Below are 13,931 nucleotides of genomic sequence, written 5' to 3' on the forward strand. Positions count from 1 at the left end.
CTACTCTCGGTTTCCCCCTCAGCTCTCTTCGGTCTTTTCAGCCTGTTCTGTTCATCCTGTGTGTATGGGCAAGTGACTGCACACACACAGGACTGTGTCTGGGTCCGTGTGGTGTGGTGTAGATGGATAGTCACAGTTCTTTTTCACGGTGGTCTTCTACCTCTGAGCTGCAATCCCAGGCTTCTTGCATTCTTGCTGGTTTGGTTTTCTGTTCTGTTCTGTTCTGGTTTGGTTTGGTTTGGTTTGATTTGGTTTGGTTTGGTTTGGGCTGGCTCATTTTTCTATTTTAATTAAAAGGATTCATTTCTGGGCCTGGCTAAGCTAAAGTGTGGACACCAGTCTGTGAACTGGAGTTGCAGTTTTAGAGGTGACAGTGGACACACTTAATGTAGACTGCATGTGGCAGCGTTGGTATTTTATCCAGGAGATAAACTCAGCAGAAGGAGAGGGCACATCCTTGGCTTGGGGTTAGTGTGAAACTGAGTCCCAGACAGTCTGAGGTGCTTACTTCTCCACGGTGGGTAACTGCTACTTCTGTGTTCCAGGAACTCTACTCCGAGGTGCAGACTCAGTACCTCCCACAGGTGCTTGGCTGCCTGCTGCAGCCTCTTGCCGAGGAGGTGGAGGCCCTGAGCTTACCTGAGCTCACACACGCCTTGAAGACATGTTTCAAGGTGCTTAGCAAAGTCCAGATGCCGCCCTCCTACCTAGATCTGGAGCCCAGCAGCGGGAACTCGGTATGTGCTTCAGGATGCAGGCATGGTCGGTGCCTCCGAGGAGTGGGAGGCAATCGGCACAGAGATCATTGTGGACGAGAAGATGTGCAGCCACTGAGTGGAGGATGTTGAAGGTTTAGTGCAGATGATCTTCATCTCACCCTCTCCGGGGTAGCATAGACTCCACGAGTGGCTACACATGCTAATGACTACAGCAGCCCTTCCATCGTGAGTGTGTATGCATGGGGTTTGACTCACTTAACAAGCAAGTCAGAGTGTGCCCTCCATTGGCAGGGCAGCTTCAGGAACAGAAATCTGGCTTCTCAGTTTGAAGCTCAGAGCTCTTTTCCCTCAATGCTGTGTGACCCTTCACAAGCTTCTCCTGGGTCTGCTGGCCATCTGTGGTACTTCAGGCTTGTCACAATTGTATGGCCTCTGCCCCACCTCTGCATTTACATGTGCATGGTGTTCTGTGTGTGCAGTCTGTGCCTAAGTTCCCCTCTTTTTATGAAGACACAGCCTTTTTGGATTTAGGCCACCCAGATGCTCCCAGTTACCAGCCATTAACAGCCTTTCCTCAGATAAGGCCCACTACAGGCTGCGGAGGTTAGGGTTTGAACGCCCACCTGGGCAGCGCATGCATCACAAGCCACACTGTCTGTCACTCTGTCTGCCACTCTGTCTGTCACTCTGTCTGTCACTCTGTCTGTCACTCTGTCTATCACTCTGTCTATCACTCTGTCACTCTGTCTGTCACTCTGTCTGTCACTCTGTCTGCCACTCTGTCTCTCTGTCTGTCACTCCGTCACTCTGTCTGTCACTCTATCTGTTTTTCTCTGACTGTGCACAGGTGCATCCTTGTCTGTTTGCTATCGCAGTATCTAGTTTGTGATTTCTGTGCACCTCCCTGTGTGTGTGGACTTGTACTGTAACCATTTCCCATGACCAAGGTCAAGAAGGTTTGCAGTCAGGGTGCCATTGTCTCCAAAGGATACAGTTTGGTCCGTGGGCTGCAACCGAAGGGCCATGAGTACATCCTTGAAATGGTGAGAGGTGCTGCCACGCCAGATGAACACTTAGTGTTTGAGGCTCAAGGGGAGCATTGAGGCAGACTGCTCCCTAGGGGCGAGTTGTTAGCGCTGTAAACAGACAGATAAACAGTGGCATGTGGAGGTCTGAGGAGAGGTCAGGCCACATGCGCAGTGTCATCTTCTGGTTCTCACTGGAGAGAAGATGGGAAGGAGATGGGAAAGCTCCTGGGTTTAGTGGTTGATTGGTTGGTTTTTCGAGACAGGGTTTCTCTGTGCAGTCCTGGTTGTCCTGGAACTCACTCTGTAGACCAAGCTGGCCTCAAACTCACAGAGATCTGCCTACCTCTGCCTCCCAAGTGCTGAGATTCAAAGGATATGGCTGCATAAATTCCTGGTTTTAGTCTGCAGTTGGCCACCACTAGTTGTGACCAGTGAATCCATGTGTCAAATGATCCCTAAGTGTCTTTCCAGGATGGCTATCGCTGGGGGGGGTCAATAGGGCAGGGAAGGCAAGAATCTAGAGAAACAACCAAATTACGGTGGTTACTGTCATCAGCACGGTTCCTGCACAGCGGAGGAGCCTGCGGGATGAGAGATGGGGCGTTCCTTGTCTTTCAGAGTCCAGTAAAAGGAAGAAACAGTGGCATCACTGTGGAAACAGAGGCCGTGGTTGTGGGTGATGAGGAGCCTTCCTTTCCCCCACTGAAGTCTGAAGACAGTGGGATTGGGCTCAGCGCCTCGTCACCAGAGCTCTCTGAGCACCTCAGGGTGCCTCTGGTGTCTGCGGAAAGAGACGACATCTGGAAGAAAGACGGGACCATGCAGGCGACATTCCTTTGCATCCAGGAGCTCATTGCAAACTTTGCCAGCAAGAACATCTTTGCAGCGTCGTCGCTGACTGTATCTGGGGAAGAAAACAAGCCTGAGGAGCCCCCAGGGAAGAGCAACAAGGGCCAGACACAGAGTGCCGAGCACCCTGGCAGGAAGAGCTCCTGGGACCCTAAGCCCATCACCGTGCCCCAGTTTAAACAGATGCTTTCGGACTTGTTCACGGTTCGAGGGTCTCCCTTTAAGACAAGAAGCTCAGAGTCACTGTCGTCTATGCCCAGCAGCCCACACAGGAAGGCAGCAACCGAATGGGGTGTTGACCAGGTGGTGGTTGAGTTGGTAGGCTCCAAGGAAGACTGCAGGGAGGCCTTGGCTGCCGCCTGCCACCTGCTGCTGGACTGTGCCACCTTCCCTGTGTATCTGTCTGAGGAGGAGACTGAGCAGCTATGTGAGACGCTCTTCCAGGCTCCAGGTAAGAGGGAGGTTCTCCCAGTGCGTGCTCAGTCCACTGGGAATTCTGTGACAGGCTTGATGTTCAATTACACAGTCATGTCCACCCAGAAGGGGGCAGGGAAAACCCTCTTGGTCCAAATGATCAGAAATTCAAACCTTTTGACACAGGTACATGGTTTTGGGTCATTTTAGATTAGGGACGATCACCCAATAACTCTGCAGACACCCCCAAACCTGAAAACCCTGGAATCAGAAGCATGTTGGGCACCAAGCCTTTGGTTAGGGGCTCTGTGCAGGCCAGCCCATTTCCTTCTGTTCTGCATCAGTGACTGTTGTGTCTGCTTCTGACTCCTGTGTCAACTGTGTCTGACTTGGCAACTAGTTTCTGTGTAGATGGGGCTGGTCTCAAGCTCACAGAGCCACGCCCACCTGCTCCCCTCTCTCCTCTGGCTGGCGTCCTTTTAGGAGCCAGCGATTGCAGTTTTCCACCATGGCTGAAATCCCTCATGACAATTTGCTGCTGTGTGAGTGACTGCTCCCTCCAGAACATAGCCATCGCCACACTGCTGGAAGTGATAAACCACTCCCAGTCCCTCGCTCTTGTCATCGAAGACAAGATGAAGCGCTACAAAACCTCTGGGAACAACCCGTTTTTTGGCAAGTTACAGATGGTGACAGTCCCTCCCATTGCTCCTGGGATACTGAAAGTCATTGCCGAGAAAACAGACTTCTATCAGGTATTTCCCCCAGGGAATGTGTGTGTGGTTCATGGCCGTTTCCTCAGACTAGAATTGCTGACTGGCAAAGGGGTTGAGCGTGTCCAGTGTCATTTGGGGGTTGGAGGGACCTGGGACCGGCTGGTCTGTCTCCAATCCCAGCTCCTCACTGTCTGTGCCTCTCAGCAGGCCGGGGAAGTAGCTTCTGGTCTCTCTCAGCATGTAGCTTTTACCCTATAAGCAGGCTCTGGCAGGACAGTTGGGGCCCAGCACTGTGCTGTACCCCGGCAATGGGACAGTTAAGGTCTTGACCGAGCAACTCCTGGTGGGCTTTTCCTTTGTCCCAGCTGTGTCTTGTGACGTGATGATGGGTCCCATGTAGTAAATGTGAATAGAAGCCAGTCACTAGGACAGGCTCACATGAAGGGGAAAAGGCACAGGTGTTTCCGTGCTTGCGTGGTCTCCACTGCCTTTTCCCTGCAGAGGGTGGCTCGTGTGCTCTGGAACCAGCTGAACAAGGAGACCCGAGAACATCACATCACCTGTGTAGAGCTGTTCTACCGCCTGCACTGCCTGGCCCCGACTGCCAACATCTGTGAGGATATCATCTGCCACGCCCTCCTGGACCCCGACAAGGTGAGCCTTGCTTGCATCTGTATCCTCTGCTATGGCCAGCGGGCTGCTGAGTCTGTCCCACTTTACCTGCCCAAGGCAGGTTGTTCCCACTGAAGCTAAGTCTCTGCTGGGCTCAGTAGATGTCCCGATGAGCACAGGTGATCTGAAAGCAGGCTGGCAGATTCCTGGGAGCTCGAGCCATTGCTTTTGGGGTCCTGATAGTGCAGTTCTGTCCAAGTTGAGGCTCACCATAGAATTCTGACCTGATTCCCTGAAAGTCAGGATATGCAAACCTCTGGAGCTGTTCGTAAGGATTCCTACTTGCAGAGAGTTCTTGTCTCCTGAGAGTTTCCTGCAGTTGATTGTCCTTGTTCTTTAAGGCCATGGGCCTGATACTTTGAGGGGACATGAAGAAACTGTGTTCTGTGTTTTCCTTGGACCACAGCACTTCAATGTGATTCTGGACACAGACTAACACCAGGTCCTTTTAAAAAAGATTTATTTTTATTTTATGTGTATGTTTTGCTTGTATGCGTGTATATATGTATACTCTGTGTGTGAGTGTGTGCGCACATGTGCGCGTGCCTTGTGTCCATGGAGGCCAGAGTAGGCCCTGGCTCCTCTGAAAAGGAGTTGCAGATGGTCATGGGCACCACGTAGGTGCTAGGAAGTGAACCTGCGTCCTCCCCATCTCCAGCCCTGGGTGGCAAATCTTAAACACATACTTCACTAAGCGCACATCTAAAGCCAGGAGAGGGAGTACACACCTTTAATCCCAGCACTTGGCAGGCAGAAGCATCTCTGTGAGTTCCAGGGCAGCTGTGGCTGTGCAGAGAGAACAGGGAAGTGAGAGGAGACAGCACTTTCTCTTCTGGCCGAGGCTGCTTTTGTTATTCATATATTTTTACATTTATGAATGTGTGTGAGTGTGTGTGTGTGTGTGTCTGTCCTAGCACTTGTATAGAGGTCAAAGGACAACTTGGAGGAGTCAGTTTTCTCCTACCCTTGTGGATTCCCGAGATTGAACTCATGCCACCGGGCTTGGCCGTGAGCACTTTTTACCCCCAAACCATTTCTCTGGTCCTGCACTCATCATTTAAATGACACTTGGCACTGAGCCTGCTGTGACGGGGGTATGATTTCTTCATGGGAGGCTGGGGCAGGAGAATTCCAGGTTCGAGACCAGCCTGCACAACTTGGTGAGACCTTGTGTCAGAATTATTTATAGATAAATAAATAAAGCAAGCAAACAAGGTTAAAAGAGGGTGGGAGGGTGGGGTGGAGCAGCTGCTAGGCATGTTCAAGGGCTCAACACTAGTACCAAAGAGAGAGAGAGAGAGAGAGAGAGAGAGAGAGAGAGAGAGAGACGCCTTATGGTGACTCCCACAGCATTAGGGTGAAACCAAGTCCCTCCGTTTGTTTCTTCATCCAGGGAACAAGGTTGGAAGCTCTGTTTAGATTTTCTGTGATCTGGCACCTGACACGAGAAATCCAAGGTAGTCGTGTGACGTCCCACAATCGCTCCTTTGACAGGTAAGGCAGTTCTTCATTGTGACCCACTACCCTCGGCCAAGGGGGCACTGCAGAGACCCCTAGACATGCATTAGGCTTCAGAGGGAGAAGCAGCAAAGCTGCCAGCAGGATCATACGTGGGAGTCCATGCTGCAGAGGACAGGGTACCCACAGTCCTCCTACTTCACGTAGCCCGGTGTGAGATTCTTATGGGGGCTTCAGTGTGGTGGGGCTGAGGGAGCCCACCCTTCTCAGAAGCCCTGTGAGGCTTTGCAGTTTGCCCAGATGAGAGGACACCCAGGGGGATGAGCCTGGCCCAGACCTCATCAGGCCACCCATGCTCCGTTTCACTTGCTGCATCAGCACCGGTGTACATAAGATGTGTTCTTTGGTGAATTAGACTCCACTTTGTCCTTGCCCTGTGCCCACTGAGTCTCTAAAGGCACAGCCACGAAGCCAGGCATACAGCCTGTCCCTCACTTGGTATGTAAGGCCAGTATGATGAAGCTCCCTGGGGTATCTGGTTCAACCACAGGAGCTCACTGCAGGCCGTGGTGCCTGCCATGCAGGAGTGGCAGAGTGGGGACTCGGTGGCATCTCTCCCCACAGGTCCTTGTTTGTCGTCCTGGATAGCCTGGCTTGCACAGACGGTGCTATCAGTGCAGCAGCCCAGGGCTGGCTGGTGCGAGCGCTCTCCCTCGGGGATGTGGCCCGCATCCTCGAACCCATGCTCCTGCTGTTGCTCCAGCCCAAAACCCAGAGGACGTCCATCCAGTGTCTCAAGCAGGAGAACTCAGCCGGTGAGCAGCCTCACAGTCCTGGGGGGGGGGGGGAGGCAACAGGTGCTGCACCCCACTGCTGTGGGTGCTCACCGCTCACACGAGTGACTGTGCCTTGGAAACTGATGGGGACTTTCACGTTTTAAGTACCACAGGAATTAGCACTTTGGACCAGTGGGTGTGGGTTGCTGTTTTCACTGAAAAGCCATGGCTTTGTTACTGAGAGGAAATATTTGAATCATGCAATATATATTATTATTAGCTGTGGTAACCTTGCTGTGCAACAGGACACTAAAAACTCACCCTCTTAGGTAAGAGTCTCCATACCCTCTGACCAGCATGTCCCCTTGCCTTCCTCACCCAGCCTCTGCAGCCACCTCTGTTCTTGCTTCACCTCTGTGGGAGTAAATTCTAAATGTTGTCACTATAAAAGAGATGGCAAGGAGAGTTATGTGAGTGGTTTGTTTAACCACCCATGGTATAAATGCACATTTAAAAAACCACACTGCATCCTGTCAAGATGGGAGCTTGTTATCTACACTCTTTCAGGTTAGTAGCCCACATTTTAATAAGCACAGGGATGCTCTATTGTTTCACAGGAGAAAACAATCCATGTGTGTCTCTAGTGCACAGTAGAACCCCCTCGCCAGTGCCCCTTGCCTAGCAGAGGGGTGGTGCCGGGTGTAAGCACCATTGTTAATGGAGGTCCCCGAAGCCCCTCTGCATAGATTTGTACCCCTAGTCTGGGACAGTTTCCGGTTACTAAAAATGTCAGATTCCTATGGCATCTGGTCAGGTGTCCCTTATGTTTGTCCTAGTCTTACAGAGAGCAACAGTGCCACCCTGAGGTGGGTGGAGGGAAAGGAAACAGTCTCCTTTGTGCAAGGCTCATCCCAAACCTGGGCGGGGAGGGGTGGGGAGGGGGAGCGGGCTACCTTCTCCAGGAGACTGAATTTATTCCACAGCCTAGAAAAGGGATGATTGGAGAACTACACACTACACACCTTCATTATGCTCTGCATGGCAGCTCTATACTTTAGTATTTCTTTTGTCTTTTGTTTTATTTGTATGTGTGTGAGAATAGATGTGTGCCCCCACACACACACACACTGTATGGGCACATGTGTGCCATGACACCTGTGCAGATGTGTGCCCCCACACACACACATACTGTATGGGCACATGCGTGCCATGGCACCTGTGCAGATGTGTGCCCCCACACACACACATACTGTATGGGCACATGCGTGCCATGGCACCTGTGCAGATGTGTGCCCCCCACACACACACATACTGTATGGGCACATGCGTGCCATGGCACCTGTGCAGATGTGTGCCCCCCCCCCACACACACACACACTGTATGGGCACATGCGTGCCATGGCACCTGTGCAGATGTGTGCCCCCACACACACATACTGTATGGGCACATGCGTGCCATGGCACCTGGCAGAAGGCTTTCCTCTCTCACTGTACAGGTGCCAAGGATAGAACTCGAGCCATCAGGCTTTGTGGCAAGCAAGCTGTCCTGCCAGCCAGCTCTCGCCCCTCCTCTTTCTCCCTTAAAAAAAAAAAAAAAGAAAAAAAGAAAAGCCCCACTGTGTGGTTCTTCGGTTTCTGTTTCCCCACTGCCTCATTACTTCCTGTTTCCTTCCTGGTGCCAGTGTCGCTGTTCCCTGGCAGTACAAGAGAATGAAGAAAGGAAGGTGCCGCCTGCTCTGCCATGTCTGTGCTGCTATGGACTGTGCGCTCACAGGCTGTCCAATTCTGGCTTTCAGGCTGTCTGTCCCTGGCTTGCAGGCTGTCTCTGGCTTTCAGGCTGTCTGTCCCTGGCTTGCAGGCTGTCTGTCTCTGGCTCAGGCTGTCTGTCTCTGGCTTTCAGGCTGTCTGTCTCTGGCTCAGGCTGTCTGTCTCTGGCTTACAGGCTGTTTCTGGCTTTCAGGCTGTCTGTCTCTGGCTTACAGGCTGTTTCTGGCTTTCAGGCTGTCTGTCCCTGGCTTGCAGGCTGTCTCTGGCTTTCAGGCTGTCTGTCTCTGGCTCAGGCTGTCTGTCTCTGGTTTCCACTGTTCCTTCCTCTCTTCACCCTGCATATTGAAAGCTACTTCACCAAGATTTTTCACAGTATCAAAATCTTTGGATTTTCACCTCTCTTAAAAAGAGAATTTATGGGCTGGAGAGATGGCTCGAGTTGAGAGCACCGGTTGCCCTTCTAAAGGACCCAGGTTTAAGTTCCAACACCCACATGGCAGTTCGAAACTATCTGTAATTCCAGTTCCACGGGATCTGATATCCTCACACAGACATACATGGAGGAAAACACCAATGTAAATCAAATTTAAAAGAGAGTTGGTATTTAAAAGTGCTGTATATTTTCTTATTGCAGAAGTGTTACTGTGTCTGTTTTAAATTTTAGGTAGTGGCTAGGCATAGGAGCTCACACCTGTAATTCCAGCACTCGGTAGGCTTGGACAGGAGGAGCATCAACTTGAGACTGTTTGAACTATTTAGCAAGTTCCTGTTTAAAATTATAACAAAAGTGAATCAAGCTGGCACGGGAATGCCAACTGGGTGACAGCACTGAGAAGACAGTCCCTGGAGCAAGCTTTCTAGGGAGACTAGCCATATCTGAGAGTGCTGAGCTGAGACACCAGCCTCAGGCCTCCTCACATGCACACACATGTACCCATACATCTGAGCATACAGTGCATAAACACATACAGAAACACCATGAATGCACACATACATGTGCAGAAAAAAAGAAAGAAAGAAAAGAAAAGAAAAAATCCTCCCAAAAATTCAGAAGTACAGGTGTTACACGGAGATGCCCTGACAGTGTCAGCGGACGAGCTGGGCACTGCTGCTGGGTGGCAGATGCTGTGTGAGCTGGACACTTTCTCCCGTGGGCTCCTTGTGTACAGTGTTGTGTATCTGGACGCTCCCCCTCACTTCTCCTGTACAGACCTCATAGTCATGGGCATTGGCACGTGCCTTACAGCCCAGCGGCCTGTCAGTTGCAGGCATGCCCCGCACCATCCCTGCAACCTTTCTGTGGCTCTGGGGCACACTCTCCATTTTCTCTACATACTGTCCTAGCGCGTGCCCCATCCTCACAGCTTTGAAAGCTGCTGATGTGTCTGTGGAATACATTTCCAAAGAGGGAATTCCTAGGGAAAAGATCACTTATATTTTTCCAAAATGTAACTAGTGCTCACACTCCCTGGATATTGCTAAGAGCCGGGTGCCCAGGGCACCACCCCAAGCTAGCGCAGTGCTGGGGATCAAACCCAGGGCCCTGGATATTGCTAAGAGCCGGTGCCCAGGGCACCACCCCAAGCTAGCGCGGTGCTGGGGATCAAACCCAGGGCCCTGGATATTGCTAAGAGCCGGGTGCCCAGGGCACCACCCCAAGCTAGCGCGGTGCTGGGGATCAAACCCAGGGCCCTGGATATTGCTAAGAGCCGGTGCCCAGGGCACCACCCCAAGCTAGCGCGGTGCTGGGGATCAAACCCAGGGCCCTCTGCACTCTAACTCGACACTCTCCCAACTGAGATACCTCTTCCAGCTAAAGGACAAATTTACAATGCTCTGTCTCTGTTTTGCCCATGACTTGATACAGTTCCAGTGGGCATTGTCTCCTTTAAGCCAACGATCACCTCAGAGCTAATTTGTCATCTCTAGCAATTCTGGTTTAAAGTCCTTTGTCATTTTGTGATTTCCAGAGGATTTACACCGTTGGTTTAACAGGAAGAAGCCCACGTGCAAAGAGGCGTGTGGTGAATCTGAGCCGCAGGAGGGTGCCCCTGAGGAGCGCCTGCCTCGAGGACAGTTCACCACCGTGGATCGAGAAGCCATCTGGGCTGAAGTAGAGAAGGAACCAGAGAAATGCCCACCAAGAAGTGATCTGAGCGAGGAAGACCTGCCCTACTACGTGGACCTTCCAGACAGGATGACCTCTGGTGGCGGGGATAGCAGTGAGCACACAGAGTCTGCAGACACGAGCTCTGGCCACACTGACAGTGAGAACACATCCACTTTCTCATCTCCCTCCCACGACCTGCAGGACCTGAGCCACGAGGAGAACTGCTGTGCTCCGATCCCCATCGGGGGCAGGGCATACTCCAAGCGAGCAGCCTTGCTGGCAGCCTTCCAGCCAGAAAGCCCCAGGTCCAATGCCAGGTTAAGCCTGGTGCGAGCAGACTCAGACAAGACGCAAGCTTCCGAGTCGTTTTCCAGTGACGAGGAGGCTGACGTGGAACTCCAAGCCATCACCACATCGAGGCTGTTGAAGCAACAGAGGGAGAAGCAGGAGACAGTCGAGGCCTTGTTCAAACACATCTTGCTTTACCTGCAGCCCTACGACTCCCAGAGGGTCCTCTATGCCTTCTCCGTGCTGGAGGCCGTGCTTAAGACCAACCCCAAGGAGTTCATTGAGGCTGTGTCCAGGACAGGCATAGACACCAGCTCCACTGCACATCTCAACCTCATCTCCAACCTCCTGGCACGACACCAGGAGGCCCTCATTGGCCAGAGCTTTTATGGCAAGCTGCAGACCCAGGCCCCCAATGTCTGCCCCCACTCCCTGCTCATTGAACTTCTTACCTACCTCTGCCTGAGCTTCCTCCGGTCCTACTACCCCTGCTACCTGAAGGTCTGCCACAGGGACATCCTTGGCAACCGCGACGTGCAGGTCAAGAGCGTGGAGGTCCTCATTAGGATAACAGCACAGCTGGTCTCCATGGCCAAGTCGGCGGAAGGGAAGAACACGGAGTTCATCCACAGCCTGCTGCAGAGATGCAAGGTCCAGGAGTTCGTCCTGCTCTCGCTGTCCGCATCCATGTACACCAGCCAGAAGCGCTATGGCCTGGCCACTGCCAACCGGGGCGGCAGGCTCCTCGTGGAGGACAGCCTCTTTGAGGAGAGCCTCATCAATCTGGGGCAGGACCAGATCTGGAGCGAGCACCCACTGCAGATTGAGCTGCTCAAGCTGCTGCAGGCCCTCATCGTCCTGGAGCACCACCTGGGCCAGGGCCAGGAGGAGGCAGAGACGCAGCCGGCCCTATCCCGAGAGTGGCAGAGGGCTCTCAACTTCCAGCAGGCCATCGGTGCCATGCAGTACGTGCAGCCCCACCCCCTCACCTCCCAGGGCCTTCTGGTCTCAGCTGTGGTGAGAGGGCTGCAGCCCGCCTATGGCTACGGCATGCACCCCGCCTGGGTGAGCCTGGTTACGCATTCCTTGCCATACTTTGGAAAGTCTCTGGGCTGGACAGTGACACCCTTTGTTATCCAGATTTGCAAAAATTTGGACGATCTGGTCAAGCAGTATGAAAGTGAATCTGTCAAGTTCACCATCAGGTATGCTGGAACTTGATGCTCTTATTGGCAGATTTTGTAATAAATGTCTCTGTTGCCAAGGCAATTGAAAGATAATCAACCCCCCTCAGAAGGCTGGGGACTGTCATCAGCAGGAGTGTACCTGTTTGCATCCTTTGGCTTTTTTTTTTTTTTTTTTTTTTTTTTTTTTTTTTTGGTTTTTCGAGACAGGGTTTCTCTGTGTAGTCCTGGCTGTCCTGGCACTCACTTTGTAGACCAGGCTGGCCTCGAACTCAGAAATCCGCCTGCCTCTGCCTCCCGAGTGCTGGGATTAAAGGCGTGCGCCACCACGCCCGGCGCATCCTTTGGCTTTAACCCCATATGTCTCTCCTGCTAGCATTTATAAACCCGTGGGTCCATCTGGAAGGCCTTACATACATAGTACATACTGGTTGAACTCTGTGCTAATTGATACCCTGTGTAAATAAATCCACACAGCAACCCAGGCCTTCTCAGAGGTGCCAGCCAGTTAGTTAACTCTGTTAGTTTTGCGAAATAGAAATAAACAAAACCAGAATCAGCTTTAGAGTAGCTCTAAAACACCTAAAACTGTTTTTCAATAGTGACGACTTTATAACATAAAGCAGCACCCAAAATGCCTGTGCTTTCGGGAGCCCAGTCAGTCAAACACAGCGAGTCGATCGCTGTGTTCTGTGTTTACATGTCAGACTGCAACCTTCATGGCCTTATATTCTTTCAAATTCTCAAAACCAATTTCTTGTTTTTTAAATATTCTTCTAATACTTACCATTGTGTGTATGCAATGTGTGTTTTCAAGGACAAGCTGGGATGCTGTTCTTTTCTTCTAAGTTGGTTCCGGGACAAACTCAGGTCATCACCCCCACCCCCCATTATTTTATTTAACAATTTCTCATTTCTTCTCCACAGCACAACCTCAAAGAAGGAAAACATTTCTCCCGATTACCCGCTCACTCTTCTGGAAGGTCTTACGACCATTAGCCATTTTTGTCTTTTGGAACAGCCTACCCAACATAAAAAGGTACATTTCCCTCCCCCCTAGAATCTGAGGCAAATTGTTTGTTTTGTCTTTCCTGGACGACTGTGTTAAGTATATAATGATACATGAGTGATGCAAATGTCATGCAAATATATGTGAACTGCAAATGAGAATACAAATATAGGAGGTCTACATGTGTGCAATATGCAAATATATGCAAGATATTCAAATGTATACACAAACATAGGTGTGTATACACAAGAAGCAAAAGTCGGTGAGTCCTTCAGCCTTTGCTCACTGATCCATCAGCTGGCAATAGTAGTAAGATAGAAAGCAGATTGACTTTCGGCTTGCTTAACTCGTGTGTGTGTGTGTGTGTGTGTGTGTGTGTGTGTGTGTGTCTGTGTGTGTGTGTGTGTCTGTGTGTGTGTGTGCGTGTGTGTGTGTGTGTCTGTGTGTCTGTGTGTGCTGTACACACAGGCACATTCGTAAGCCTGTATACATGCATCTGGAGACCAGAGGAAGATTTCCATTCTTCCTCTATTGTTCTCTACTTTTTGCCCTAAAATGAGGTCTAACTGAGCCAGAATCTGTCTGCTTTGGCTAGTCTGGCCAGCTGGCTGGTGAGCTCCCAGGATCTGCCTGTTCCTCTCCAGTACTGAAGGTACAAACACACAAAGCTATGCCCCACTTTTTTTTTTTTTTTTTTTTTTTTGGTTTTTCGAGACAGGGTTTCTCTGTATAGCCCTGGCTGTCCCGGAACTCACCCTGTAGACCGGGCTGGCCTCGAACTCAGAAATCCGCCTGCCTCTGCCTCCCGAGTGCTGGGATTAAAGGCGTGCGCCACCACACCCGGCTTTTGCCCAACTTTTTAAGCCGATGCTAGGGATTTGAACACATGTCCTCCTGCTTGCACAGAAACACCTTTCTTGCTCGTTAAACCATCCCTTACC

The 13,931-nt window shown here is 51.4% G+C and overlaps 1 protein-coding gene across 6 annotated transcripts in view; it reads left to right on the plus strand.

Moving 5' to 3' along the window:
• Dop1b (DOP1 leucine zipper like protein B) overlaps positions 1-13,931 on the plus strand; it is a 117,212-nt gene that overhangs the window by 54,564 nt on the left and 48,717 nt on the right. For all 6 annotated transcript variants that reach the window (XR_015045668.1, XM_085832051.1, XM_085832054.1 and 3 more), the window contains 8 exons: positions 546-737; positions 2,366-3,047; positions 3,494-3,765; positions 4,228-4,380; positions 5,792-5,892; positions 6,481-6,671; positions 10,370-12,002; positions 12,909-13,020. Coding sequence is in view for 5 of the 6 variants with exons in the window: in XM_085832051.1 (XP_085688177.1) it covers positions 546-737; positions 2,366-3,047; positions 3,494-3,765; positions 4,228-4,380; positions 5,792-5,892; positions 6,481-6,671; positions 10,370-12,002; positions 12,909-13,020 (3,336 nt within the window). In the remaining variant the exon portion in view is untranslated. The remainder of the gene's footprint in view (positions 1-545; positions 738-2,365; positions 3,048-3,493; positions 3,766-4,227; positions 4,381-5,791; positions 5,893-6,480; positions 6,672-10,369; positions 12,003-12,908; positions 13,021-13,931) is intronic.

Source organism: Mus caroli, unplaced genomic scaffold (assembly GCF_978045245.1).
Source record: "Mus caroli unplaced genomic scaffold, Mus_caroli_1 scaffold_17, whole genome shotgun sequence".
In the NCBI taxonomy this organism is placed as follows: domain Eukaryota; kingdom Metazoa; phylum Chordata; class Mammalia; order Rodentia; family Muridae; genus Mus; species Mus caroli.